Source organism: Equus asinus, chromosome 4 (genome assembly GCF_041296235.1).
Source record: "Equus asinus isolate D_3611 breed Donkey chromosome 4, EquAss-T2T_v2, whole genome shotgun sequence".
Classification (NCBI taxonomy): domain Eukaryota; kingdom Metazoa; phylum Chordata; class Mammalia; order Perissodactyla; family Equidae; genus Equus; species Equus asinus.
Genome location: NC_091793.1, coordinates 60,788,660 through 60,815,444, shown reverse-complemented (window position 1 = coordinate 60,815,444; position 26,785 = coordinate 60,788,660). Strand labels below are relative to the sequence as shown.

The 26,785-nt window shown below is 39.2% G+C and overlaps 1 protein-coding gene across 2 annotated transcripts in view; it reads left to right on the top strand.

Moving 5' to 3' along the window:
* Positions 1-1,034: 1,034 nt before the first annotated feature.
* UGGT1 (UDP-glucose glycoprotein glucosyltransferase 1) overlaps positions 1,035-26,785 on the top strand; it is a 114,542-nt gene continuing 88,791 nt past the window's right edge. For both annotated transcript variants that reach the window (XM_014857607.3, XM_014857606.3), the window contains exons 1-8: positions 1,035-1,280; positions 6,397-6,532; positions 10,994-11,076; positions 13,414-13,544; positions 20,636-20,748; positions 22,364-22,538; positions 23,644-23,740; positions 24,950-25,028. In XM_014857607.3, coding sequence (XP_014713093.1) covers positions 1,223-1,280; positions 6,397-6,532; positions 10,994-11,076; positions 13,414-13,544; positions 20,636-20,748; positions 22,364-22,538; positions 23,644-23,740; positions 24,950-25,028 — 872 coding nt within the window. In that variant the 5' untranslated portion in view covers positions 1,035-1,222. The remainder of the gene's footprint in view (positions 1,281-6,396; positions 6,533-10,993; positions 11,077-13,413; positions 13,545-20,635; positions 20,749-22,363; positions 22,539-23,643; positions 23,741-24,949; positions 25,029-26,785) is intronic.

The following is a 26,785-nucleotide window of genomic DNA, read 5'->3' as shown; positions in this document are numbered from 1 at the left end:
CAAACATTAGTGGTGTTCGTGTATCACAGAGCAGAAGACCAAGCTAAAAAAGGAAAAAACTAACTTTGTGATGTGGTGAAATAAAAAACAATTCCTTTTTATGGAAGCATCACCTGAAGTGATTTAAAGTGGTATAGAAAACACAACGGAAAGCTACTAATACAAAAGCTCCCTCAAGAATTTTAAAATGCTCATTTTCATTCCTCAAAACTATGTTAACTTCACTTGTTCCTGCAAGGAACAGAAAACCCACTAGTCAGCTACAGAAGTTCTTAGGGTAGACATGCAGCTATTAGATTAAGGAAGTGTTTGGCATCCCTGTTCTGGCATTCTCAGGGGAAAGACTGTTTGTGTCATATTATCAAAAGTCAGAAGTCAGTCAACATTTTACACTTTTTATGTACTTTTTAATGTATTTGTGTTTTTTTGTTCAGTTTGACTTAATAGTTGAAAATATGCCCTCCAAAAAGGTATTCATTTCTGGGTGGGTAAAACGATCTGCCCAGTGTCACATATTCTAGAACAATTTTACCTAGTTTAACTTATATTTGCCAAAAAAATAAAGAATTCAAAGGACCAAGCAATTCTTACAGATTAAGTTGCCACTGTCAATACAAGATAAGCTAAATCGTGTCGTAAAATTTAAAAAGTCTTCCTTTCTCTACGCTCCCTGGAATGGAAGCTATCAATGTTTAGGGTTTAAAATAAAGTCTAAGATGCTCAGAGACATTAAGTCATTTTGTCCTTTACTGTGCAACGGTGCTTTTAGTGAAAGGATTAAAGGAAGCCGACTCTGAAGCGCCCCAGAGTCCGAACGCTGAAACCCCCCTCTCAACCTTCCGGTAACGCTTTCGGGTCTCGGCTGCCCGCCCTCAACATCCAGCCGAGACCCGGAAGACGCGCGCCGGCCCGCCCACACTGAACGGCTGGAGCAAGGATAGAGGCGGAGCATCCCGGATAGAAGATGGCGGCCATTGGACGCTCTGGGCTGCCCCTGCCACGACTCGGTAGCCGGAAGTCCTCCGGCCCTCTCCGTCAGGAAGCGGAAGTAAAGGGCAGCGGCGGCTGGGCTGTTGCTTTGCCAGGCCGGCTTGTGAGCTGAGCGGCGGTAAAGGCGCGTGTCGGCCGCTCACTGGCGCAGCCGCTGCCGCCGCCGCTGCCGCCGCCCGGCCCCGCCCCGGCGTTCTCGCAGGCGCCGTCGCGGACGAAGCGCGGCCCCGGCATGGGCAGGAAGGGGGACGCGAGCGGCGCGTGTGTCGCGGCTGCGCGGCCGGTGACAGGTACCCCTGGGATGGTGTGGGAGGTCTCGTGGACCGGGAGAGGGTCTGGGGTGCGGGACGACTGTGTGTCCTGGTCACCTTGAGTTTCCACCTCCTCTTCCCTGACTCACTGACTCAGTTTCACGTCCCATGCCTGTCCCCCATTTTCGAATCACCCCCTCCCGCCCCCCATTTTCGAGTCCCCCGAGTTGTCCCTCATTGGTCTTCTGGGCAAATTATCGTTTCTGCGAGGGTGGCCGCGGGCTCTCCTTAGCCATTCTGAGCCTTCATTGAAAAGATTTGAGACCCACGTGCCCAAGGGCAGAGGAGGTGGGGGAAGTGCCCTAACATGAATGTAGACCAAGCCTGACCCTAAGTAGATTGAGAACCAGCAGTTTGCAGGACGCTGATTGGAGAATGACCTGATCTTTTTATAGATTGCTGTTTTCCCTAAAATGAAGTTGGGCGATGCATATTGGTTGCCCTTTTCATTTAATTCGAGGATCTGTCGGCTGGAAATTAGATGGTCCGGTTTCACTTTTATTGCAGGACCTGCCAAAAGAATCAGATCTGCGTACATCGCCAATAAGTTATGGATGTGAACTTGGCCAGAATGTCTAGATTGTTTTGCATTTCTTTCCAGATTTGAGAACTAGCATGTTCTGTTCATTGGAAGACCTGGGGTCTTATGCTTGACTGTGCTGCACTATTTTGGAAACATTGGTCATGCGCCGCCGGCCGATTTTAGTGCGGTGTTTGGAGACGTGTTTAACAGCTCTTTAGCAACACCACAAAACTTGGGGAGATTGTAGCCTTTCCTCTTGGCTTGCTTTGGATAAACTTAGCTGAAACTCACTTTTATCACACTTTTATCACATTTCCAGTATTTTTGCCTTGTACGGCAGCATGGCACTTTTACAAAGTGTGTTTAACTTGGGAATAAGTTGAACTATGAAGAAAATTCTGTTGGACTTTTTCTGCAGTTACCTGTGATCATTTTCATATCAGATATATAGTTTTACTACTTTTACTGGAAATTAGATTTCTGTGGTTAACAACACATGGTTTTGTAATGGGTATAAATGTATATTAAATTTAATTGTTTGAGGAGTAAATGTATTTCTCAAGAAGGGTACTTCCTAATATCATTTATGTTGAAACTAAGATGGCTGTAAACTTGCTGGGTGCAAGTTGTTTTAAGAGTTTGTTAGCTGTTATCTTCAGTTTAAAAATGAAAGAAGAAAAAGTTGGTGACTACTTAGAATTTTATGCCTCTTCTGTTTTCTGTAAAGTGAAAAGCATTTGCCACAATATAACTTTTATTAATATTTCCAATATCTTACTGTAGATCAATGAGGAAGAGATAGTCTTGAATTTAAGGAAACCGGGTCACAGACTAGGTCTTACAGATGATACATTTGGGCCTAGAACTTTTTAAAGAGTGTTTTTTATTTATCCATGCCACAAGCATTATGCCTATGATCATGCAATGCCGCATTGCAGATTCTGACAGCTATTATTTCTCAGACTATTCATCCTTATAAGGAACACTTAAGGACCCCTAGGGTCAGAGTGACGAGAGCTCGTGAAATGAAGGCATCCTTGAACAGAAGGCCACTGTGGTGAGGTTCTGGCCTCTGCTTCTCTGGTATTCCCTGCAGGATCAAGGATGTGGAGTCAGGGTGGGAGAGCCCTTCTTTGAGGTACAGCTTTCCTCCCTTTCTCACCTCTCGTGGTGCTATACGTTGCCCCAAGAACTCTTTTTTTTTTTGAGGAAGATTAGTCCTGAGCTAACACCTGCTGCCGATCCTCCTCTTGCTGAGGAAGGCTGCCCTGAGCTAACATTCGTGCCCATCTTCCTCTACTTTATATGTGGGACGCCTGCCACAGCATGGCTGGCCAAGCGGTGCGTGTCCGCCCCCGGGATCCTATCTAGCAAACCCCGGCCGCCAAAGCGGAACGTGCGAACTTAGCTGCTGTGCCACTGGGCCGGCCCTCTCTGTCTCTCTTTTTAGGGAACAGTGCAAGGGGTCCTCTGGGTGAGTGCTGGTACACAGAGTTTTCATTTTTACCCTTCCTGAGTCGTAGGCTTTTTGTAGTGCCTTTGCCCTTCTCCTTTCTTTCCAGTTGCTTTCATTCATACCTTAATAGTGAAGCCTGTATTTGTTTATTTTATTTTGAGCGCCTTCTGTGTCCCAGGTATTATGCTAGGCATGTGACTGTGACAGACAAAACTCCCTGCTCTTGAACAGCTCACATTTTCAGTCCCCAAAGCCAGCCGCAGAGCAGATCTGCCAGGCTGCTTGGTCAGTTTGCTCTGCTCCAACTTCAGGCCGGCACCCTTGGTTTCAGGTTGAAACTGTTCCTCGGCCGCCTGTGTCCCAAGGACTCTGCCCCAGAACATCCTTGGACTTGTCTCTGTTCTCACGAGAAAGCATTTGCTCAGTCTGGGTCTGCACAGTATGATTTCTCACCCTTTGTAAAGCCAGAGAAGCAGAGGAGAGAGCATGATACTGTAGAACTCTTAAAAAGGGGCAGATGTGGGTTCCAAGCATTGCCATAGATTAGTAGATTTCCTTCTTTTTAAAGTGGGAATGATAGGGTTTCGTCCATTATGCAGCGTGCTTAGGGAATAGCTGCTGTTTGCCGGGTCCCATGCTCTGCACTATGGTGACCAGAGCAGCCTGGCTGCCCCCTCAAGGAGCTGCCGACTCCCGGCTGCTGTGTGGGGACCGGCTAGCGTGGGGTATCAGAGCGCCTGACCCAGCGCTTGCCCCCAGTGACTGCTCGGTTTCCTCAGGGCCTTTTGTCACTCCTGCTCCCATGCCATGCTGTGCCTGCAGTCCTCCTGGGGTCCCTGTGCCGTGGCGTCCAGTTTCTCGTCCAGAATCACCACTTTTGGGGGAATACACATCTGGGCCCATTAGGAAAAATCGTAAACATGGCCATAGCGTAATACTGCTTGCACATAATTATGTTCTATCACCACTTTAGAAACTTAGTGACTTTTGGGGAGGATTTTTTTGATTTTTTCCCCCTAACCACAGAGGATATATTTCCAAGGCATATTTTTGAGGCCGTGTAATAACAATGATGTATTTTTGTGTAATTTAGGAGATAGTTTTTAGTTTCTCTTTCTTATGATAACATATTTTGTAGAAGAGTTCATTTGGTATAGTACTTCGCGCTTTACGAAGTGGTTTCCAGGTTGCCTCTGCGTTTCCACAGTCACCCCTGTGGCAGATACTGTTATCCTATTTCAGAGTCTGGGAGACTGAGGGCCAGAGAAGTTGGTAGGTAACATGCTTATGGTTGAACTGCTAGTAAGTAGCAAACTCTGTGATTGATTCCTGACTCTGAAAGGTCTGTTCACTAACCATGTTCACAGTCATGAGGAGCAGGCTTCTGAGGCTGCAGTCCATGGCCCTGTAGGGAGGGTGTCTGAATAGTCCTAAGAGAGTTCTTGAGTGGTCTGAAATTGTATGTAAAACTTGTGTGCAAGTCCTTGCTTGCTCCTCTGCAGAAAGTGTCAGTAACTTTTGCTGGGTTCTGCAAGGGGCGTACCTCGTCTGCTTCCCTCCCGTCCCCCACGGGCCGGGAACGCTGCTGGCAGGTTTCACCGTGAAACGTCTAGTTTGCTTAGCTTTGGTCTTTGCAAATGTTGATTTTTCAAATACTTATTTATAAATGGGATGTTCGTATTCATTTCTTTTGTTTCCAAAGAAGCTATCAGAGCCTGAACTTAAAACTCTTCTAAAACTAACTTTTCTATTTGGTATAATTTATTTTGCTTTTGACCATTGTTCTTTAGAGATACTGTGTTTTATATGAAGCAGGATGTTGGTGCAGAAGATAATGCTTTTTGTAAAAAGAAGATACTGACTGGTTCCCCCCAGTATGGGCTGTCTCCCCCAACAATAGGGTTTATAGTCAGTATGGAGGAATCGGGGCTGCCTGGGCGAGCCTGCCCAGACTCTGGCATTCAGAAGCACAAGTTTGGTTTGGTGTTGCCGCCATATTCACATCCCCTTTGGTTCCGGTTCAAACGGGTGGGACTTGATGCCGACTTTTATGTAGGTCGGGGGCAGTCTCATTCGAGTTCTGTCAGGTCGACTTCCGGGAGGAGAAAGCAGATCAAAGAAGTTTGCAGCTGGAGACCTTTTTCTGAACTGATCTGAACACAGGGTCTGAGTGTGCTTGGGGAGGCTGCTGCCGGGAGCTCGGGAGACCTCATTGTTTGGCCATGCTGATTTACTAGTGCCCCCAGCTTCCTTATTGTATAGGTGGGGACCCAGTGAGTTCTTGTATTTACTTTTTCCAGAACCTGCCTTTGCGCTCACGTTCAAGACCCATCGTGTTAGCTTCCTGGGGCTGTCGCACGAAAGTGTCACAAACCAGGTGGCTTAGAACAACAGTTTATTGTCTTGGAGTTTTGGAGGCCAGAAGTTCTAAATCCAGGTGTCGCAGGACCATGTTCCCTCTGAAATGTGTAGGGAGGATCTGTCCTTGCCTGTTCTGGCTGCTGGTAGCCACAGGCGTTCCTTGGCTTGCAGTATAATTCCAGTCTCTGCCGCCCTCTTGCCCTGGCGTTCTCCCTGTGTCTCTGTGCATGCCAGTCACTGTGCCCACGTTGCCCCCTTTTTATAACACCTGTCATACTGGATAAGGGCCCACCCTAGTGACCTCATTTTAACTTGATTACCTCCGTGAAGGCCTATTTCCAGTTAAGTTCATGTCCTGAGGTACTGGGGGTTAGGACTTCAATGTATCTTTTTGGGGGACGCTATTCAACCTGTAACACCCATTATTTGTGTTTTTGTCTGTCTCCGTTTTATTTACCCTCATGCTTCATACAGTATGGTTGTGTGCAACCTGCTGTGCTACCAGCTGACTTTTATACCTCTGTGTGGTGTAGACACCCCAGGAAATGAAGTGGAGCCTTTGTAGGAAAGAGTGTAATGAACTGTACACCTTTAGTTATGGGTCAGTCACTCAGCAAATATCTATTGAACTATCTAGGTGCTGTTATATTTTGGAAGCATTTCTTTTTCTGTAATATTCATGTTATTTTGTGTCTCTATTAAGCTTTGGGTTTAAACATTTCCTTGTAGCAAAACTTTGTCTTTTTCCTTTTTAGGGGTTTGCTATAAAATGGGACTTCTGATTGTGCTCACTGGACTGTGGCTATTTTCCTCAGTAAAGGCAGATTCAAAAGCGATTACAACCTCTCTTACGACAAAATGGTTTTCCACTCCATTGTTGTTAGAAGCCAGGTAAGAAGACATGTTTTTCTCTCACGTTTGAGTAAAAATGTAGGCTCTGCTAGTGACTATTTAGGAGCTTTTTAGGAAGTGAGATGATCATCAAATGTATTTCGTAAGAGCCTCTTTCAGTGGCACTGTGCTGTGTGCCATTCAAAAGCTGTTCGAGGGGGCTGGCCCCGTGGCCGAGTGGTTAAGTTCACGTGCTCCGCTGCAGGTGGCCCAGTGTTTCGTTGGTTCAAATCCTGGGCCCGGACATGGCACTGGTCATCAAACCATGCTGAGGCAGCATCCCACATGCCACAACCAGAAGGCCTCACAACAAATAATATACAACTATGTACCGGGGGGCTTTGGGGAGAAAAAGGAAAAAAATAAAATCTTTAAAAAAAAAGCTGTTCGAACACAGAATCTGTCAGTAGGATAGGACTGTCATGATTCCTAGAGGTACTTAGGGACTTCTTGAGACACACAGATTGAATTGGTTAAATTATTATGCTATCTTCCAGGAAAAGTATAAATGTGATAATAAGGGAAGAGAGAATTGTACTTAAAGGGAAATTTCTATTTATTTGAATTACGTTTAAGAGGTATTTAATAAAAGGAAGAGAGGAGAGCTTGGCAAGGTGGGGGAAAGAGCATGTGCTCCTCCTAAGAACTTGGAGGAGACCCCAAGAGAAGAGTGCAGGAGGAAGCTGAGGAAATGACCAGATTTCTCTCTTCTCGGATGGTCCTGTTCTACATTTTAGCATCTCCAAAATCAGGATGCATTTTAAATGTAAAATTAAGTTTCATAAAACAATGATATGTCTTAAAAAATACGATGTAGTCAATGATATCTTGGGAAATTTTGTATTCCAAGTGTACTTTTAGTTAGTGTTTATAACATAAATATAACCAGATCCAGCTTTTTAATGTTTACAGATGCAAACTTATTTTCATTGTATCTCAAGTAATATATAGTTAAGACTTGCAGAGAAGCTTTCTAAAGCCTAAATTTAGGTAGTTGAAGGGCACGCACTTGATAAGTCTTAAAATTTGCTGGTGCTAGAAATTTGAACTGTTGCGTTACTTCACTTCACTTTGTGGTCTACCTTCGTGATCTTCAACCTGGAATTTTGTCGTCTAACATTTTCCCCTTAATCCCCAGAAAATGTGAATGAAGAGTTTTGTTATGTTGATTGTGTGTGGGAGTAGACACTTGTGTCTCCTAAGGAAAAAGGCTCATTTGGTATTGATAAGAGGACCAGGGGGAAAGTGGGCCACGTGGGAGCTGGTCTTGACTTGCTGTGGAGTCTCGCGGCCTTTCCGCTGAGCACACTTTTCTTCTGTCACTTCTCTGTGCCTCCCTTTTCTCAGCAATCAAATGGCAAAACACACTACTCATTGCATGTGTTTCAGAGTGATGTTACAACAACTAACTTGGCGGCTGGGTTGAGCCCCTGACGTGTCAGAACCTTGTTGGATGGAGGGTGGTTGTGGAAGTGAGTGAGTGAAGGTTTGGTGAGATCCTAGACTGCCTGGGCCAGGACTCTAAATAACTGAACTTTTTTTTTCCCTTTTCACCAATCTTATTTTTGATGATTTGTCTGGTGTCAATCTAGGTCCTTGAGATTTACTTTCACTTCCTAAATAATTTTGTACAGTTAACTGTAACAGATGTCTTATGATATTCTGCTTAACATTCATAACTGAATTCCATTCCATTACTCACGCTAACTAGAGTCTTGGTTTTCGTACATTGTCTTAGAAGATTCTTATGGCACATACCTATGGACTGTTGAGAAAGTGTGCTAAAAATTGTCAGCCTTATTTGATCAATTTTTTCAGTTTCTTTGATCTCTATGAAGTGAGTATTGTATACTGTTTCCTTCAGCAACTTCCCCATCATAAACATTTCTCCTTTTAATGACGTCCTGGCCATTTGCCATTTTGGGTCACTATTTTTAGTCCTCTTCTGTGGCTACTTGGAGACAGTTTGCCAAGGTAATGGGACGTGCAGGCAACTCAAAAACGAGCTGTGCTTAAAACCATTCCATGTTCGCCTCCAGAGCTGTCTGGGCCACCATTCTTCCCGTCTAGGTCCATGGCAGACACTGATGGTGGATCGCAGCACTGTCCGTCTCAGTGAGGGAGAAGGGACAGAATCGCTCTCCACGCCGCGAGGCATGCAGCTGCCCGGCCCTTTTGCCTTCCTTGCATCTAGCCCTTAAAGACTAGCCCTTAAAATTCCTGTGTATATTGTTAGATTGGGCCTGTTGCTAATGGAGGGGTTGTGGCTTTGTGGTTGTCCATAAAGTGATATATATTTATTTGAAGTAAAACGGTGAATATGTTTTGAGCAGCTGTAGTTCCTAACAGAAATACTGTGTAAATAAAGTGCTATGATTAAAATTGAAACTGGTAATCATTTATTGAGAACTAGATATTATAATTGCCCAAGAATGCAGCATGATAGAGATATAAATCAAAAAGGTTTGAGTTGAGTTTAAATTCCAGATTTTTCATTAACTGTGCCCTTATGCAAGTTACTAATTTCTGTGAATTGAAGTCTCTTTATTCTAAAGGTGGTCATAAGCCAGTGCGGCCGTGCCAAGCATAGTGCCTGTCGCACAGTAGGCCCTCCTTAAATGCCAGTTCTGTATGGAACGAAGACCAATTCTGATTTCCTGTAACAGCTTTGGAAATCTAAGAAAATTATTTTACCACCAGATTTATGCTATTTGGTGGACATTCAGGTTGTTTCTAGTTTTTTCTTCTGCCATAGATTAAAGACTTTTCTTATGACATTTCAGAACGTTTATGAGCAGAGAGAATGGTATAATGTACTCTCCCTCTGCCTGTCACCCAGTTTTTACAATTACCAACTTAAGACCAATAACTATCGCCACTACCACCCTCCTCTCTTCACCTGCTGGAATATTTTAAAGCAAATCCAAGACGTCATATAAGTTCATCTATAAAACTGTAGACGTTTTACTCAGTGGAATGGGTTTAAAAAGCTAAAAAACAATTTAAAACAAAAAGCATACTGTAAACAAATGGCAGAGTTCCTTTTACCGATATCTTGTATTGTTCTTATCTTCCCTGGATTAGTGAAGTTCATGTACTAATTAATTTTCTTAAAACTGTTTGGAACTTAGACATTGTAAGACTCATTTATGCAGTGAGATGACAAAGAATGTATGTTTCAAGAAGTTTTACTGTAATTATATGAAAAGCGTATATTTATTTGCGTACGGCCTTTACAGGAGGGTCTTAGCTTTCGTGAATCCTTGTGCTCACCACTGCAGCTGTTGAGTGGACTGTCCTCCGCACTTCTGCTAGCTTATTTTGTGAATGCAGCTTAGTTTGTGAATGTGGTGTTTATTTGCATATCATAATCTATGTCTTAGTACCTGTTTTCTTAGACTACAAGCTATTATAAGGTTGGTATGATGTTTATGCCAGTTACTAGAAAGCCTGGAAAAATGCCACACTCAAGGAGGCACTAAATAATTTAATACATTATGATAATGGGTGTTTTCAGAAACCTATTTTTAGAGAAGCTCTGTGTTACCCGGAAATGTTTCTTATTTTTCCCATATTTCTGTGTCTAGCTGTGGAGTAGAGTGAGAGTTGTACACCCCAGTGTTGGCAAGTAATGGGAAAGCCTTCCTTTGGCTAGGTAAGCTGAGATCCAGCTCTGTAGTTTGCTTTAAGACAGTGAAAGATCACTACGTTAGTATCATGACTTGGAGGAGAAGACAAACAATTTCTGTGAATCGTTCAATGAGTACATGCGTTTTCTTTTAGGGATTTTAGACTCTTGAGTGAAGGAAACTTTAGGATAGCCATTATTTTAGATCAGTGGTATAAAGTCAAGAAATAAAGTTAAGATGGCATTAAGTTCTAAGACCTGATTTTATTAGATCAGCGCTAACTTTTTAAACTAAAATTTGGGGATCTTGAAATTTTTGATTTATGGATGTTAAAAGATTGCAACATGCTGTCTTTAGTCTCCTAGAAATTTTTCTAGAGTTCATGTTTTCCTTGGGAGAACCTTAGGCAAAACATACTATTTGTTCTTTGTAAGGTCTTTCAGAAAATAGGTGAGCAGAACTAGTACTAAAATTATCAATTCCTAATTCTGCTTCCACTGTGGGATTTCATAAGCTTTCTTTATCTTGGGGTTTCCCTGTTTGTTACAACATTTTTATTATTTCTGGTTTCTTAAGGAATAACTGATAAGCTATTAAGTGAATAAGCTACTAAGCTAGTTTATTATTTATAGCTAATAAGCTAGTAAGACTTGCTTATCATTAAAAAATATATATTGTACGTGTTTGTTTAAAATATCTACTGTAAATTAAAAGCCAAACTGGACATTTGGAAACTTAAAAACCTATTTTTTTACTCTGTTTGGTAATATAGCTTATATTAGAGGATTTTATTAAGTTATTTTGTTTTTGATATTTCTCCCTTTTCTCCCAGTGAGTTTTTAGCAGAAGACAGCCAAGAGAAGTTTTGGAATTTTGTAGAAGCCAGTGAAAATATTGGATCATCAGATCATCACGGTAAAATTGAAGCAAATGCTTCTTTGACTTTGGTGTCTGGGAAAATATTAAAAAATGGTCTCTTGCAGAGTTATGTGTGGCATGGCAGTTAATGGAAAACTTTTTTTTTTTTAAAGATTTTATTTTTCCTTTTTCTCCCAAAGCCCCCCAGTACATAGTTGTGTATTTTTAGTTGTGGATCCTTTTAGTTGTGGCATGTGGGATGCTGCCTCAGCATGGCCTGATGAGCAGTGCCATGTCCGCGCCCAGGATTTGAACTGGCGAAACCCTGGGCTGCCGAAGCAGAGCGTGCAAACTTAACCACTGGGCCACGGGGCCGGCCCCCAAGGGAAAACATTTTTATCTTTAATGACTAGAGTTGTGATTAGCCAGCAGCGCCAACACAAACTAATAATTATTTTTGAAGCAGTTTATAACTTTGGCTATAAGCACTAACTCTGATTTCTTTCTTCCCCCTTGTTTTTGTTCTTTTGTGTTCTTTTATTAAAAATGTTATGTGACTTTTGCGGAAGTCAAATTCATTTAAACTCTTTTAGTATTAATGACCATCAGATTTGATTCAGTCTTTCTTTTGTTATGAAGTAATTACACAGCTAATTTGTTATCTAAGTTTGTTATCATTGTTAGTGCCATCCAAAATGTTTGCCATTATGCTTTCTAGTTACCCACAACTTGAGTGTGGATGTATCAAATGAATGACAGTGTAGACTGTGTCACTTGTTTACAGTTTGTGATATGCTTTCACAAACATTTTCTAATTCAATATAAACTATGTAGAGTATAAACATTAGTAGGCAAACATGCTGATATGTGAGTAGCTAAAACCTTGAATGTTAGATTGACAGGCGTAAGTCCTTGTTGAAGAGGAAATATGTGAAAATTATGTGACTATCTGTTAATATTTAACTGAATTGATTTTTAACTTTGATTTTTATTAAAATAATACGTATTTTAGAAGTCAAGTCTGAATCTCTTTTTTGTGATACAAGTACGTTAAAGTTTTGAATAAGCATCTGTAAGTTTTAGTTATGTAATTTAGAGTCAGCTAGCATTGTTTATCAAAAAAGTTATTTTGCTTTTAGTTTATTATTTCATAAAACAAATTTATCAAAATGGGTTTTAAAATGAAATTTGATCTTTGAAATTTAATTTCATTTAAAATGAAATTTCTTCAGTATAAATGATAATGTGTTCTTGGTTAAAGTTGAAGGAGTATGAATTCTTGGAAATGGTCATAAAAGTATGTTAAACATTTTATTTGAAATATTTTTCGTAGTCCTACCATCCAAAGATAGTCACCATTAACATTTTGGCAACATTTTGAGGTATTTCTTTCTGATCTCCTTTTTTACTGAAAGCATGCTAATGCCGTAATGAACCTTTTATATTTACATTTTAAAATGTTAATATTTTTCTTAAAAAATTTTTTTTGAATAGATAATATATGATTTAAAAGTCAAAGCAATATAAAAGGCTATACACAGAAAAATCTTGTTCCTTTACTGTCCCCGTTCTTTCCTTCTATTTCTCCCCTGCTTATTATAATCATTTAAATTAATTTGTTTAGCCTTCATTGTTTTTTTATTTTATTTTACAAATACATATGTATTCTTATTTCTTATTCCTTCTTAGAGTAAAACAGATAGCTTACTCTATACATTGTTTTGTCCCTTGTGCTTTTCATTTAACAATGTATCCTGGGAATTTTTTCATACTGATGCATGTGTTTTTTCCCTTAGATAATTTATTCCAATTGTTGGTTTAAATGCTTTCCCCAAACTACAGTTTCATCAGTACCCTTTAATAGCTTGTACTTCCTCCTCACTCTGCTCACTTTTGTTGGTTATTTGAATAGAAAACATGAGCTAAATAAGTCATAGCTTCTGCCTGGGGGGCTCAAACGCTATTTGGAGAGGAGTAGATAGTGAGTAAATAATTTAGTAAATGATGTGATAAAGAGGTAAGCAAAGAAAGATGATGGGAGCAAAGAGATGTTTTTGGTCTAGTAAGGCGTGGGGTGGGGATGGGGGGCGCCTCCTGGAGTAGATGTTCTCTCAGCTGAATTCTTCCTGGCGAAGTAGGTAAGAGTCATCCAGGTAAGTGGAAAATAGCAGTCCAGGGAGGGAACAGTGTGACAAAGGGAAGAAGAAAGGAAGAGTCCCACTGCATTGTGTACTCCAGGGAATTCTAAGCATTTGACAACAGTTCAAGATGGTAAAGTGGTAGAATTTTGTGGTCATATGCTTTGATGACACATAGCTTTATACTTTATGACTTATCTTATTTGGATGTGTCCAGACGTACATGATTATTTTGATTAATATTTTTCCTTGACAGATACTGATTCTTCCTATTATCAAGCTATATTGGAAGCTGCATTTCAGTTTCTGTCACCTCTGCAGCAGAATTTGTTGAAGTTTTGTCTGTCTCTTCGTTCCTATTCAGCTGCAATTCAAGCCTTCCAGCAGGTGAGTTCAGTGCTTACACATAATGCTATTTTAAGGGTTGTACAGTGTGATGATTGGATATGTTGCCATTGTCCTGGCATTGTGTTGCAGAGCTATAACTTTTCTGTCTGAAATGTTCTAGGATTTATGGTTTGTTTATAAAAAATAAGCAAAATTGATGTTAAATCTTCAAATCACAGATTATAAAAAATATAATTTGCATTTATTTTCATTTAAGGAAAAAAAAAAGGGCATCCACACAAAAAAGAGACTACCAGACTTCATTTATACCTTGCGGCCTGGGAGGTGTACTCTCGCTAACCCAATCCACCATGAATCTGATGGCATCCTGTAGATCTAGAGGCAGTTCACAGGAAATACAAGGGACGGGAAACGTGAAGCCATGTCACAGGGATAGTCTGGAAAGTCCAGTATGTGGGAAACTTTGTAGTAAAATGATCTGATTTCTTCAACAAATAAGTTAAAAGGAAAAGAAGAGAGGCAAAGAGGAATTCAAGAGAGACTTAAAACGTGTCAACTTAATGCAATATGTGGATCTTGTTGGATTTTGAGTTGAACAAAATTACATGGTGAAAAAAAGAGCGAGAGAATCAAAGATGTGTGTACAGCGATTGTGTATTTGAGATAAAAGAAATGTTAATTTTAAAACCACTTTTTTATTATAAAACAGGTATAGAAAACTACCCACAAGAAGTATATAGTATAGTTAATTATTATAAAGCAAACACTCTTGTAATTTTCACCCAGGTCAAGAAACAGCCTAGCCAGGCGCCCAGGAAGTCCTTCGTGTGCTCTGTTCCCATCACAGCTGCCTCCCTCCCTCCTCCCACTTTCTCAGCTTCTGTTGGAATCACTTGCTGTGTTTCTTTATCATTTTATTGCCCAATAGTGTGTCTCCACACAATAGAGTTTAGTCTTGCCAGTTTTATAAAATTTGATAATTTTTCAGGGGTAGGTTCTCTTAATTTACAGGTTTTCCCTCCCTCCCTTTCTTTTCTGTTGAATGACTTGAACTGTTTGCCCGATACATTTTTTCGCAGTCTGTATTTTGTTGCTCACACATTCATGATGCAGTTCAACTTCTTCCTCAGTCCTCCGTTCCCTGCAGATTGGCGACTGGATCTAGAGGCTTGATCAGAATTGCGTTTCATCCCTTTGGCAGGTCTGTAGGTGGTATTCTAGTCTTCCATGAGGAGGCACCTCATGTCCGGTTTCTTCTCCTTTTTGCTTTAGCAGCCATTACTGCTCTGTGCTTAATCCATTAATTCTTGGGAGTTGTGAAGTGGTGACTCTTTCTGTCATTTCTTTGTTGTCTGTTCTTGGAAGATGGATATAAGAGGCACGTATCCTCATCTGATGCTGTTTCCTGATACTGTTCACATAGGGAAGGCAGAGTACATGCTTGATTCTTTCCTTTTATTTACCAGAGGTTTCTGAATGAGTTTGATTCACTAGCATCCTTTTACTTTGACCATTTATTTTTGTTTGAACTTTTTTTTTATTGTGGTAAATATATATAAAATAAGTTGATCATCTTATCCATTTTTATGTGTACAGTTCATGGTATTAAGTACATTCATATTGTGCAATCACAGCCACCATCTATCTTCAGAATTCCTTCCATCTTGCAAAGCTGAAACTCTACTCCTCAAATAATAACTCCACATTCTCCTCTTCTCCCCCACAATTTCTGGCAACTACCATTCTACTTTCTACCTCTATGAATTTGCCCATTCTAGATACCTCATATAAGTGGAATCATACAATGTTTATCCTCTTGTGTCTGGCTTAGTTCACGTAGCATAATGTTTTTAAGGTTCATTAATGTTGTTGGTTTATCAGGATTTTGTTTCTTCTTATGGTTGAATAATATTCCATTGGCTGTATTTAACACATTTCGTTTATCCATTCATCTGTTGATGGACATTTGGATTGTTTCGGCCTTTTGGCTGTTGTGAATAATGCTGCTGTGGAACATTGGTATGCTACTATCTGGTTGCATCCCTGCTTTCAGTTCTTTTGCATGTTTACATAGGAGTATGGATCATCTGGTAATCCTGTGTTAAACATTTTGAGGGGCCAGTGCCATGGTGTAGTGGTTGAGTTCATGCACTCCACTTCAGCAGCTCACGGTTCACAGGTTTGGATCCTGGGTGTGGACCTACACACTGCTCATCAAGCCATGCTGTGGCAGTGTCCCATATACAAAATAGAGGAAGATTGGCATGGATGTTAGCTCAGGGAGAATCTTCCTCACCAAAAAGAAAAGTAACATTTTGAGGAACTGACAAGCTCTTTTTCCATAGCAGCTGCACCATTTTATGTTCCCACCAGTAATGCACCAGGACTTCACTTTCTCCATATACTTTCCAACACTTGTTGTTTTCTGTGTTTTTTAGATAATGGCTATCCTCATGGGTGGGAAGTGTATTTTGTGGTTTTGGTTTTCATTTCTCTAGTGACCAATGATGTGGAGCATCTTTTCATGTGCTTATTGGATATCTGTATATCTTCTTTAGAGATATGTCTATTTAAGACCTTTACCCATTTTGGAATTAGATTATTTAGGTTTTTTTGTTGTTGGGTTGTAGGAGTTCATTATACACTCTAGACATTAATCACTTATTAGATATGTGCTTTCCAAATGGTTTTCCCATTTGGTGGGTTGCGTTTCACTCTGTTTATGGCGTCCTTTTTTTTTTTTTTTCCCTGCTTTTTCTCACTAAATCCCCCCAGTACATAGTTGTATATTTTAGTTGTGGGTCCTTCTAGTTGTGGCATGTGGGACACTGCCTCAACGTGGCCTGATGAGCGGTGCCATGTCTGCGCCCAGGATCCGAACCAGCAAAACCCTGGGCCGCTGAAGTGGAGCATGCAAACTTCACCACTTGGCCGTGGGGCTGGCCCCTATAGTGTCCATTGCTACACAAAAGTTTTTAATTTTGATGAAGTCTCATTTATCTAGTTTTCCTTTGTTGCCTGTCCTTTTGGTGTCATATCCAAGAAATCATTGCCAAATTTGATGTGATGAAGCTTTTTCCCTATGTTTTCTTCCAAGAGCTCTATAGTTATAATATTAGCTTTTAAGTTCAGCTCTCTGATCATTTTGAATTAATGTTTGAATGCAGTGTAGAATAAGAGTCCAACGTTGTTCTTTTCCGTGTGCATATCCAGTTTTCCCAGCACCATTTGTTGAAAAACTGTCCTTTCTCCATTTGGTCTTGGCACCCTTGTTCAAAATCAATTGATTATATATGTGAGGATTTATTTCTGGGCTCTCTATTCTATTCTGTTGGTTTGTCTTTCTCTCTTTGTGACAGGACCACACTGTTTTGCTTGCTGTAGCTTTATCCTAAGTTTGGAAATCAGAAAGAATGAGTCTTCTATCCACTTCTTTTGATGCCACCCTAGTAGTCTTTGATTGCTTCCTTGCTATCTGGTATAATAAAAAGTTTCAAGTTCATTTTGTACATCTCCGACCCTAGATTTGTGTTCAACTATTTTGCTAAGAGGCTCATTAAAGTGTTTCTTTTTTGGTGGGGAATGGTATTTTAAGAGCACGATCTAGGCACTAGGGATATTCATTGCTAATGGGTTCGTCTTTGTTCTTATGCCTTTTAAGCAGGCAGAGATAGGAAAAGACTACATATGTCTAAAGACAAAATATATAAAGCTACGTAAAGATGAAATACTTTGTGAGTTCATGCTGATATTTTCAATTCAAATTAAGGACTACTTTGTTACCTGTATATCGCTTTTCTTGCACATTGAGAATCTTAGTTCTCAAGGATATAAGGGATGATCGACTCTCATGATTACTCATTTGTTTTATCCGTGTTGCATATACAGTAGCGTTAAAGACAATAGTCATCCTATTGCCACAATTGTATTTATTGAAAACAGTTAAAAAGTTTTCTTTTGGCCTAGTGATCCCCATTCTCCCTCCCCCCATTTAAAAAAATGAGTGTATTCTACCTAGAGTATAGATGTTTCATATTATATTATATCCCTTTTAACCCTCATTTTGTCTTAGTTCTACAAAAACTTTATATCTATAATGCTCACCACTTGTCCTTTTGCCAAATGTCTGTAGTCAGTGGGCTTTTTTGACACGTGCATATTGGTAGATTCCTCAGAAAGGGCTCATGGGAACAGTATTTCCTCAGTTTTTGATTGATTATTTAACATTCTGGGTATAAAATCCTTGGTTCGTATTTTCTTTCCTTGACTATTTTAAACATATTATTTCATTTCCTTTCAGCATGAATCTTCCTGTAGAAAGTGTGATAATATAATTTTCTTTCCCTTCAAAGTCTCTTGCCCTTTTTGTCTAGAGGCTCAAAGGAGTTTTTCTTTTTCTTTAAAGTCAGAATTTACTAGAATGTAGTTTAGCAGTGATTGTTGTGGGTCAGTATTTTCAGATATGCAGTATGTTCTTTTAATATAGAGTTTCAAACCATTTTTTATTTCAGGAAACTTTTCTTAAAAACTGATTATAATTTGTTCTTTTCTCTTGTTTGGAATTCATATCACCTGTATGTTGAATTTTCTTTGCCTAGCTTCATTATTTCTCACTTTTTCTTGAATCTGTTTTCTTTATTTTTGATTTTTAAATGTTTCTTGTTTTCACCTTCTATTTCTCCTAAGTCATTCCTTATTATGTTTGCTTTTGTGCTCAATCTAGTTTAGTCTTTATTTCTAAAGTATTTTTCTTTTACTTCTAATTTTTCCTTGAGTCCATCACCTCATTTCTGAGTTTCTCTAATTCTGACTTAGGTTATTGCGTATGTCTTGTACAATTTCCTTAATGTATTTTAGTTTGTTTGAAATAACAGGTTACATTTTTATCTGTCTTCTAGCTGTATATTTCTGGCATGGTTTTATTGACTGTACCTGTGCTGTCCAATATGGTAGCCAATAGCCATGTGTAGCTATTTAAATTTAAACCAATTAAAATTAAACGAAATAAAAAATTTAGTTCTTCTGTTGGATTAGCCACATTTCAAGTGCTTGATAGTCACCTGTATCAAGTGGCTACCATATTGACCAGTGCAGATACAGAATGTTTCTCTCTTTGGAGAAATTTCTCTTGTCCAGTGTTCATCTGTAAGAATAAGGGTGTTATTCTGTTCCCTGCCCCCTCTTTCCCAGTAGCTTTGTATAGGATTTGACATTGAGACTTTTTGCTCATTTTGATGTGAAATTTGTTTTTCTTAACTTTTAGAGGTTGACATGGCGCCTTCTTCTGTTGCTTTTATGTAATGTTAAAAAATGCAGTGGCTTGGGCCTGGCCCCATGGTGTAGTGCTTAAGTTCAGTGTGTTCCACTTCAATGACCCGGGTTCATGGGTTTGGACCCCGGGTGTGGACCTACCACCCTTTCCCAGCCATGCTGTGGCAGTGACCTGCATATAAAGTAGAAGAAGATTGGCATAGATGTTAGCTCAGGGCTAAACTTCCTCAGCAAAAAAAATGTGGTGGCTTGGTTTTTGAGATTTCCTGACTGTTTTCTTCTGCACTTTTATTTGGACTTTCTCTTTCATTTTCCGGATATCTCTGTCCTACTCAAGTTTTATTTCACCCTCAGCAGTTTCTCCCTAGAGTGGGGCCCTGTCCTAGAAGGAGGTCTGGCTTATGAGCTTTGAGAGTTCAGACTGCTAGACTGCTCCAATGCCTGTGAACTCTACTCTTGATTCCTTGTGCTCACCTGGTATGAGACTGAACAAAACCCATTGGCCCCCATACTTTCCAGTGAATACCTGGGCTGTTTTGGGGTTTTCTTGTTTTTAGGATCATCAGAATCTCTGTTGTTTCCCTCTTCTTCCTTCTCCATGACCTCTGATAACTGCAGATCTTGTTTAAGTTTTGTATCCTGGGGATTTCCTTTCACCTAGTTTTGTCATCAGTGTGGTTCATTGGTTTCCGTTTTTGCTGTCTGGTTGCTCTGTTTTTATAGGGAACTTGGGGAGATTGAAAAACTATGCTGCCTCTTGCCATCTGTGTGGAATTTTTATTACTTTTTATAAGTGTGATACTGTTATTATGTTTTTTGAAAAAGCTCTATTTTTTATTGAGACACACTGAAACTTTACAAATGAAATGAAATGTTATTTGGAATTTATGTCACAATAATCTAATAGAGTGTGGTAGAAAGGTAGATGGAATAAGATTGGCTGTGAGTTGGGAATTATTGAAGCTGGGTCACGGATACGTGGGGATTTATTATACTATTATTTCTTCTTTTTTGTGTGTTTGTAATTTTTATAATAATTTCCAAAAATTGAAGAATGTAGTGAAAAGTTTTAGTATCAATTTTTCATTGCAAGCTTTCCATTTCTCCCCTTCTTTTCTTGATTATTTGTATTCCATCTCTAGAAAAGGACACTTTAATTTGACTATGTTATGTGAATGACGTGAGTGTGTATACGAGTGCTTATCCTTCTGTCCTTCCTTTCCCATCTCATTATACTCCCTCTTCTCAGTGTGCCTCTCGTGCAGGCTACAGACTGACTCGTTGCATTACGCTTTGGTGTTAATGCATTTCACTGTAAACGGAAACTCACATCTCATTCAGCCCTTCCCTTGATTGTCTTACTGTGCTCCTTACATAATTTTACCTTTCCATCTACACTATTTTTTTTAGGCCCAGTTGTTTTTTTGTATTCTATGTCATTCTTCCTATTTCAGTGAGGGGCTTCATGTTAATTTCATATTGTACTTAATTAGAACTGCTTCCTTATACTTTGGCACTGAAACTTGACATTTGTGAGCTTAGTTTTCTACAAGGTACATGCTGCATTCCTTGGATATCTTTTGATATCTTCTGAGATAGAATTTTAAAGTTCTGTATTTGGGATGATAGTAACACCTGCTTCATGGGGTGATGTTAGGAGGAACTAGATGAAATAATACAAGGAAAGTAGTGACACCTAAAGCTCTCACATTCTGTCACATAATGGGTGTTCAGTAGATGTTAATTTTTGCTTTTATTGATACTGTTTTATCATTTTATTATGTATTTAGAATATTTATGTATTTATCTTGCCTTTGCTTAGAAATTATTGTAAAAATGTCTTGTGTATTATATCACAGATAGCAGCTGATGAACCTCCACCAGAGGGATGTAATTCGTTCTTTTCAGTGCATGGGAAGAAGACTTGTGATTTTGATGCCCTTGAGACCCTTCTCCCAACAGCGTCTGAAAGGTGGATTGTGGGTTTCTTTATAAGTGTCTTGTGCTCATCGTGCTTTCTTCTGTATCAAGTGCACCTTCTGATCTTTCTTAGGGGTTTTGGAGTCTGTAGGTATAGTAGTTTAGAGTACGGATTCTGGAACTAGACTGACTACATTTGAATCCCAGCTCCATCCCTTAAAATAGTTTTGTGAACTTAAGCAGATTACTTTTGTGATCTCATTGCAAAATGGAGATAATAAGAGTACTTAATACTGCTGTTATTATTGAGTAAGGACTATGTCTGAGATTACATAGGCTTTGTCATCAGCTTAGTAAAGGAAACTGTTAAAGCCAGTGCCTGAAGTAATGATATTGATGATAATCTCTCGGGATATTATTAATTTCAGACAAAAGAGACTATTTAAAAGATAATTGCAAGCTTAATTTGAATATTAAATTGGTAATTAATGAGCTGACTCTTTTGCTTAAGGTAGGTTTCCTGTGGTTGACAGATATAATCAGTACTTTTGCTGTCTGCCTGGGGCACTAACCCCTTTGTACCACCTCTGGCTCTGTTATAAATGGGATGGTGGTGGTGTCTCTCAGTGCTGCTCTCCCGGATTGGACGGGTGTTTCAGGTGGGGGGCTTCTTCTGTAGTGAGACTGTCTACCCAACACTTGTTCTCTGCTCCCAGATGGCATGAGTGCTTCCTACTTAGGGTGACAACTGGAAAGCACAGTGCACGTTCCAGCCATCTCGGGCTGTAGGTGTGAGCATTCAAAAATTGCTGCATGGTAAAGGAGTGCTCCCTTGGGGAAAACAAAATTGATTGATTTAAAGAATTGTTTGTTTAATCTGTTACAACAATAATATAGACCTTTATAAAGAAAAGAGTGATAGTGTCTCCTCTTCTGAGAGGTGGTTAAGTGTTTTTAATGGTTTGGCATATATCATTTTAGACTTTTTTCTGTGGTTACAAGTAGGTTTATTTTACAAGAGGCACCTTCCCTTTAGTACGTGTAGGTGTACCTCAGTGGGAGGGGTTGGGAGGTCATAAAGTCTGTGCATTAGGATCTATTCATATCTTGATGCCATTCTGAGAAAATTTTTGGTGGCGGGGAAGTTTTAAAATTTATGAGGAAAACTTGAATGTTCAATCTAATAGTACGAAGATCATAGTGTAAAATGATAGAGGAGGGGCATGCTGTATTGGCAAGTCATATGCTTCCAGTCATCGTCTGCGTGTCTGCATTATTTGTACTTAGGTTTTCAGATAAAAGGATAATTATATTATATTCCTGTGGTAGAATAATTTACTAAAGCTTTAGTACTATGAGATCTGGATGTGTATCCTTTTTCTGTTTTTTTCTCCTTTCTCCAGTAATGGGTAACAATTATTAATCAAAGTCTGTATTTTATAGTTAGTATTTATATAATATCCTTTTATTATTTTTAATTATGAACAAATAAGACCCATATCTGACAATATTCTTACTAAAATTTTTTTAAGGTGGTGATGCTCTTTATATTAAGATGCTTACAATCTTTGCTTGAATTATCATGGCTATAGCTACATTTTGTACTGTTTTTCATGTTTAAAAACTTTTTGAAGTTTACATTCTAAGCTTTTATTATTTCTTTTCAGACCCAAACCTTTATTGTTCAAAGGAGATCACAGATATCCCTCATCTAACCCTGAAAGCCCAGTGGTGATTTTCTACTCTGAGATTGGCTCTGAGGAATTTTATAATTTCCACCGCCAACTTACATCAAAAAGCAGTGCAGGCAAAATCAATTACGTATTCAGACATTATGTATCTGTAAGTATTGACTTATTTATAGCTGCTTTAAATATTAATTTGCCCAGCATGACTAGCACATAAGCTGATAATTTCCCCCCTTACAAAATTATTTGAACTACTTTCTGAGAAGGTAGTGCTTTCATCAGATCTGTTATTCGCACATAGGACGTACTTTGCTTGCCTTTCTGAAGAGATCTAAAACAATCATTTTTAAAAAAATGGCTTAATAAAGTTTACATTCTATTTCAAAATGAATGATGTAAATTATATTTAATTTGGTCCAGATTTAATATGGTCATCATCCTATGGAACTGGGTCTTGAGTTCAGTTCCTTTCCAGCCCTTTTTTTTCTTTTTGGAATCTTTTCATTTAGTGGAAGGGGGAGGATTTCTAAGGAGGTAAAGTGAGGCAGAATTGATGTAAAATTAAGCTTTTAAAACCTAGGTAGCATTTAACATTTAAAATATTCATGTGTAAATATGGTTAGCCTTTAAAGTTTCTGTGTCATCATAAGCTTAGTAAATACTGGATCCTAAGTCTATGCAAATAAAGTAAAAATTTTAAATGGAAATGTGTATGAGCAGAAACAGATTTACCAATATCCAGTTTTGGGCAACTGCCATCCTTCCTCCTGCCCTCCAGGCTCTGTTGCTGGTGTTAAAGATTAAAATGTCTAAAGGGCCATCCTTGTTCAGGATGGTGGTAAGTCTGTGACATTTGGTTAACCCGAACCCTACCTGAAGACAGTTAAATTCAATAGAAATGTACACACACACTCATTTACACACATGGTCCCAACCAAGCACTCTGGGTTTGAAACCTCACCGGTTCTCAACCCTGCTATGTAGGCTCTGGAACAGCTTTTTCTCTTGTTCTGTTTCTTCCCATGGTTTGGTTGTCTTTGCCTTTTCCACTGTTCCTTCATCCGGTGTTGCTTCCACCTTGGAATTCCTGTTCTCATACTTGTGTCGGGCTACAAACCTAGGGGAGGCTAGGATTCCCGTGGAAGTTTGTGTATTTCGAGTGCGTAGCCCTAGGTGTGGCTATGCCACATTAACATGGCTGTGTTCTGTACCATTATACGGTGATGGTGGTGATGGTGGAATACTTGTTCTGCTTCCAGAATCCCAGGAAGGAGCCTGTCTACCTCTCCGGCTATGGTGTGGAATTAGCCATTAAGAGCACTGAGTACAAGGCCAAGGATGATACTCAGGTGAAAGGTGAATTTGTAAATTAAGACCACTGTGTTTTCTTTAAATAGGAGTTAAAGGGGAATTTGTTTTTTTAATGGAAAAGAATAGACTGAGGAGTATGATGAATCCGTGTTTGAATCCAGGTTCTGTTACATCTGAGTTGGGTGATGTTAAGCAGATTAGCCAGGTCCCAATTTTTTTCTCTGTAAGGTACAGATAATGATATATTGCCTCTTCAAGTATTTGTGAGGAGAAAATAAAATGTATATGTGAAGAATTTAGCATAGTTGTTTGCACAGAAAAAGTTCGTTAAGTAGTAGCTGTTGTTATTGGTGACATCTAGGTCACAAACAGCCATTAATTTGTGACCCACTCTGAAATCTTAAACTATCCTATAATTAATGAACAATTTCGTGTTTTCTATTATTTTTTGTACTTGGAACAATTTACTATGGATACTTCATGTTGTAATACTCTAGGGTTTTGAATTTTATTATTTCTATCCCAAGTTTTATCTGTAGTCCTTTTATTTCTTTTGAGCTCATTTTAAAGATAAAAATGATTGGTGTGGCTACATGGAAGGTAGCCTAAATGCCTCATCATTCTGTTTGTAGTAATTATATTTAGGGTTAAGTTGCTTCCTTGCAACTTCTTCAGAACTTTGATATTGAAAAATCCATTGTTCACAATTTTAAAGGTATTAATTTAGAAATTTTCAACATGTAAAATTTTCCAAAGTCTAAGGGAAAAATGTATTCTTACCTTATCCAGGAACACAGGATATATTAAAAACATTTGTTCTGGGGCCAGCCCAGTGACGTAGTGGTTAAGTTTGCATGCTCGACTTTGGTAGCCTAGGGTTCACAGGTTTGGATCCTGGGCGTAGACCTATACACTGCTCATCAAGCCATGCTGTGGTGGCATCTCACATACAAAAAATAGAGAAAGACTGGCACAGATGTTAGCTCAGGGTGAATCTTCCTCAAGCAAGAGGAAGATTGGCAACAGATGTTAGCTCAGGGCCAATCTTCCTTACCAAAAAGAAAGCAAAACAAAAAAAATTTATTCTGTTTGTTACCATGGCAAAATGTTAATTTGAGGTAGTCAACATTTCAAATGGTACTATAATTTCAGGTGTTTCTAATTTTTTTTACATTATTCAAATTTTATGAAGTTGATAAAATTTTTATTTCTAATCTGAGTAAATTTAGTCATGTATTTGCTGTGCTTTTATAGGAACTGAGGTAAACACCACAGTGATTGGTGAAAATGATCCTATTGATGAAGTTCAAGGATTTCTCTTTGGAAAATTACGGTACGTGTATTCCTTTGGGAAATGGTCTTATTCTCTTTAAACTTCCATGCTTCCTTGAATTATAAGCATTGTCTTTCTCATTACTGTCTGAGTTGCAGGCCTCCCAACAGTTCTTTACAAATGTAATCTGATATGAAGAGGTTGCCACTTAGTTTATAATACAGTTTCTGATTTCCAGTCATTCTGAACATTCTTAGTGATACCATAGCTGCCTGCATATGGCTTAAATTGATTTCTTTCTCTGGGCCTTACAGTTCATGGCATAGGGTTACGTGCCATTTTTTGATTCACATAATAGGAGAAATCTAATTGTTTCACTCAATTTTTTTTCTGGAGAAATTCAGTGTATAAGTTGGAAAGATCATAGCTATTTATTTATGCTAAACATAGTCTGAAAAAATGCAAAAGAGGTATAGTAGATTTTATAAATGTTAGGTTGAAATACATTTTCTTAGAATTTGTCTTATATGACAGAGGATAGAAAATTTTTTGAAGGAAATTTCATAACCATTTTGTTAAAGCAGTGTAGAAAATATTTTTCTTTTTTCTTTTTTTGTTGAGGCAATGTTGGTTTATACATTGTATAGGTTTCAGGTGTGCATCGTTATCGTTTGACTTCTGTATACACTACATCATGTTCCCACCAAAAGTCGTTTCCGTCTGTCACTGTGCAAATGATCCCCTTTACCCAGTTTGCCTTCCTCCAACCCTCTTTCTCCTCTGCTAACTACCAGTCTGTTTTCTGTGTCAGTGTGGTTCTTTATTTTCCTCATATAAGTGAGATCATATGGTATTTGTCTTTCTCCCCCAGACTTACTTCACTTAGCATAATACCCTCAAGGTGCATCCATGTTGTTGTGAATGGCATGATTTTGTGTTTTTGTTTTTTTATGGCTGAGTAATATTCCATTGTGTATATACACCACTTCTTTTTTGGGGGGAGACAGATTGGCCCTGAGCTAACATCTGTTGCCAGTCTTCCTCTTTTTGCTGAGGAAGATTGGCTCTGAGCTAACATCTGTGCCCATCTTCCTCTATTTTGTATATGGGATGCCACCACAGCATGGCTTGAGGAGTGGTAAGTAGGTCTGTGCAAGGGATCCAAACCTGTGAACTCCAGGCCGCTGAAGCAGAGCATGCAAACCCAGCCACTACACCACCAGGCCAGCTGCACATCTTCTTTATCCATTCTTCTGTTGATGGGCACTTAGGTTGTTTCCAAGTCTTGGCTGTTGTGAATAATGCTGCAACGAACATATGGGCACATACATCTTTATGCATTCATGTTTTTTAAATTCTTTGGATAAATACCCAGAAGTGGAGTAGCTGGGTCATATGGTATTTCTATTTTAACATTTTTTTGTTTGTGTGAGGAAGATTCACTCTGAGCTAACATCTGTTGCCAGTCCTCCTGTTATTCTGTTTGAGGAAGATGAGCACTGAGCTAACATCTGTGCCAGTCTTCCTCTATTTTATTTTACTTTATTTTATTTTATTTTATTTATTTATTTATTTTTAAAGATTTTATTTTTTTTTCCTTTTTCTCCCCAAAGCCCCCCAGTACATAGTTGTATATTCTTCGTTGTGGGTACTTCTAGTTGTGGCATATGGGACGCTGCCTCAGCGTGGTTTCATGAGCAGTGCCATGTCCGCGCCCAGGATTCGAACCAACGAAACACTGGGCCGCCTGCAGCGGAGCCCGCGAACTTAACCACTCGGCCACGGGGCCAGCCCCTATTTTATTTTTTTTGTGTGTG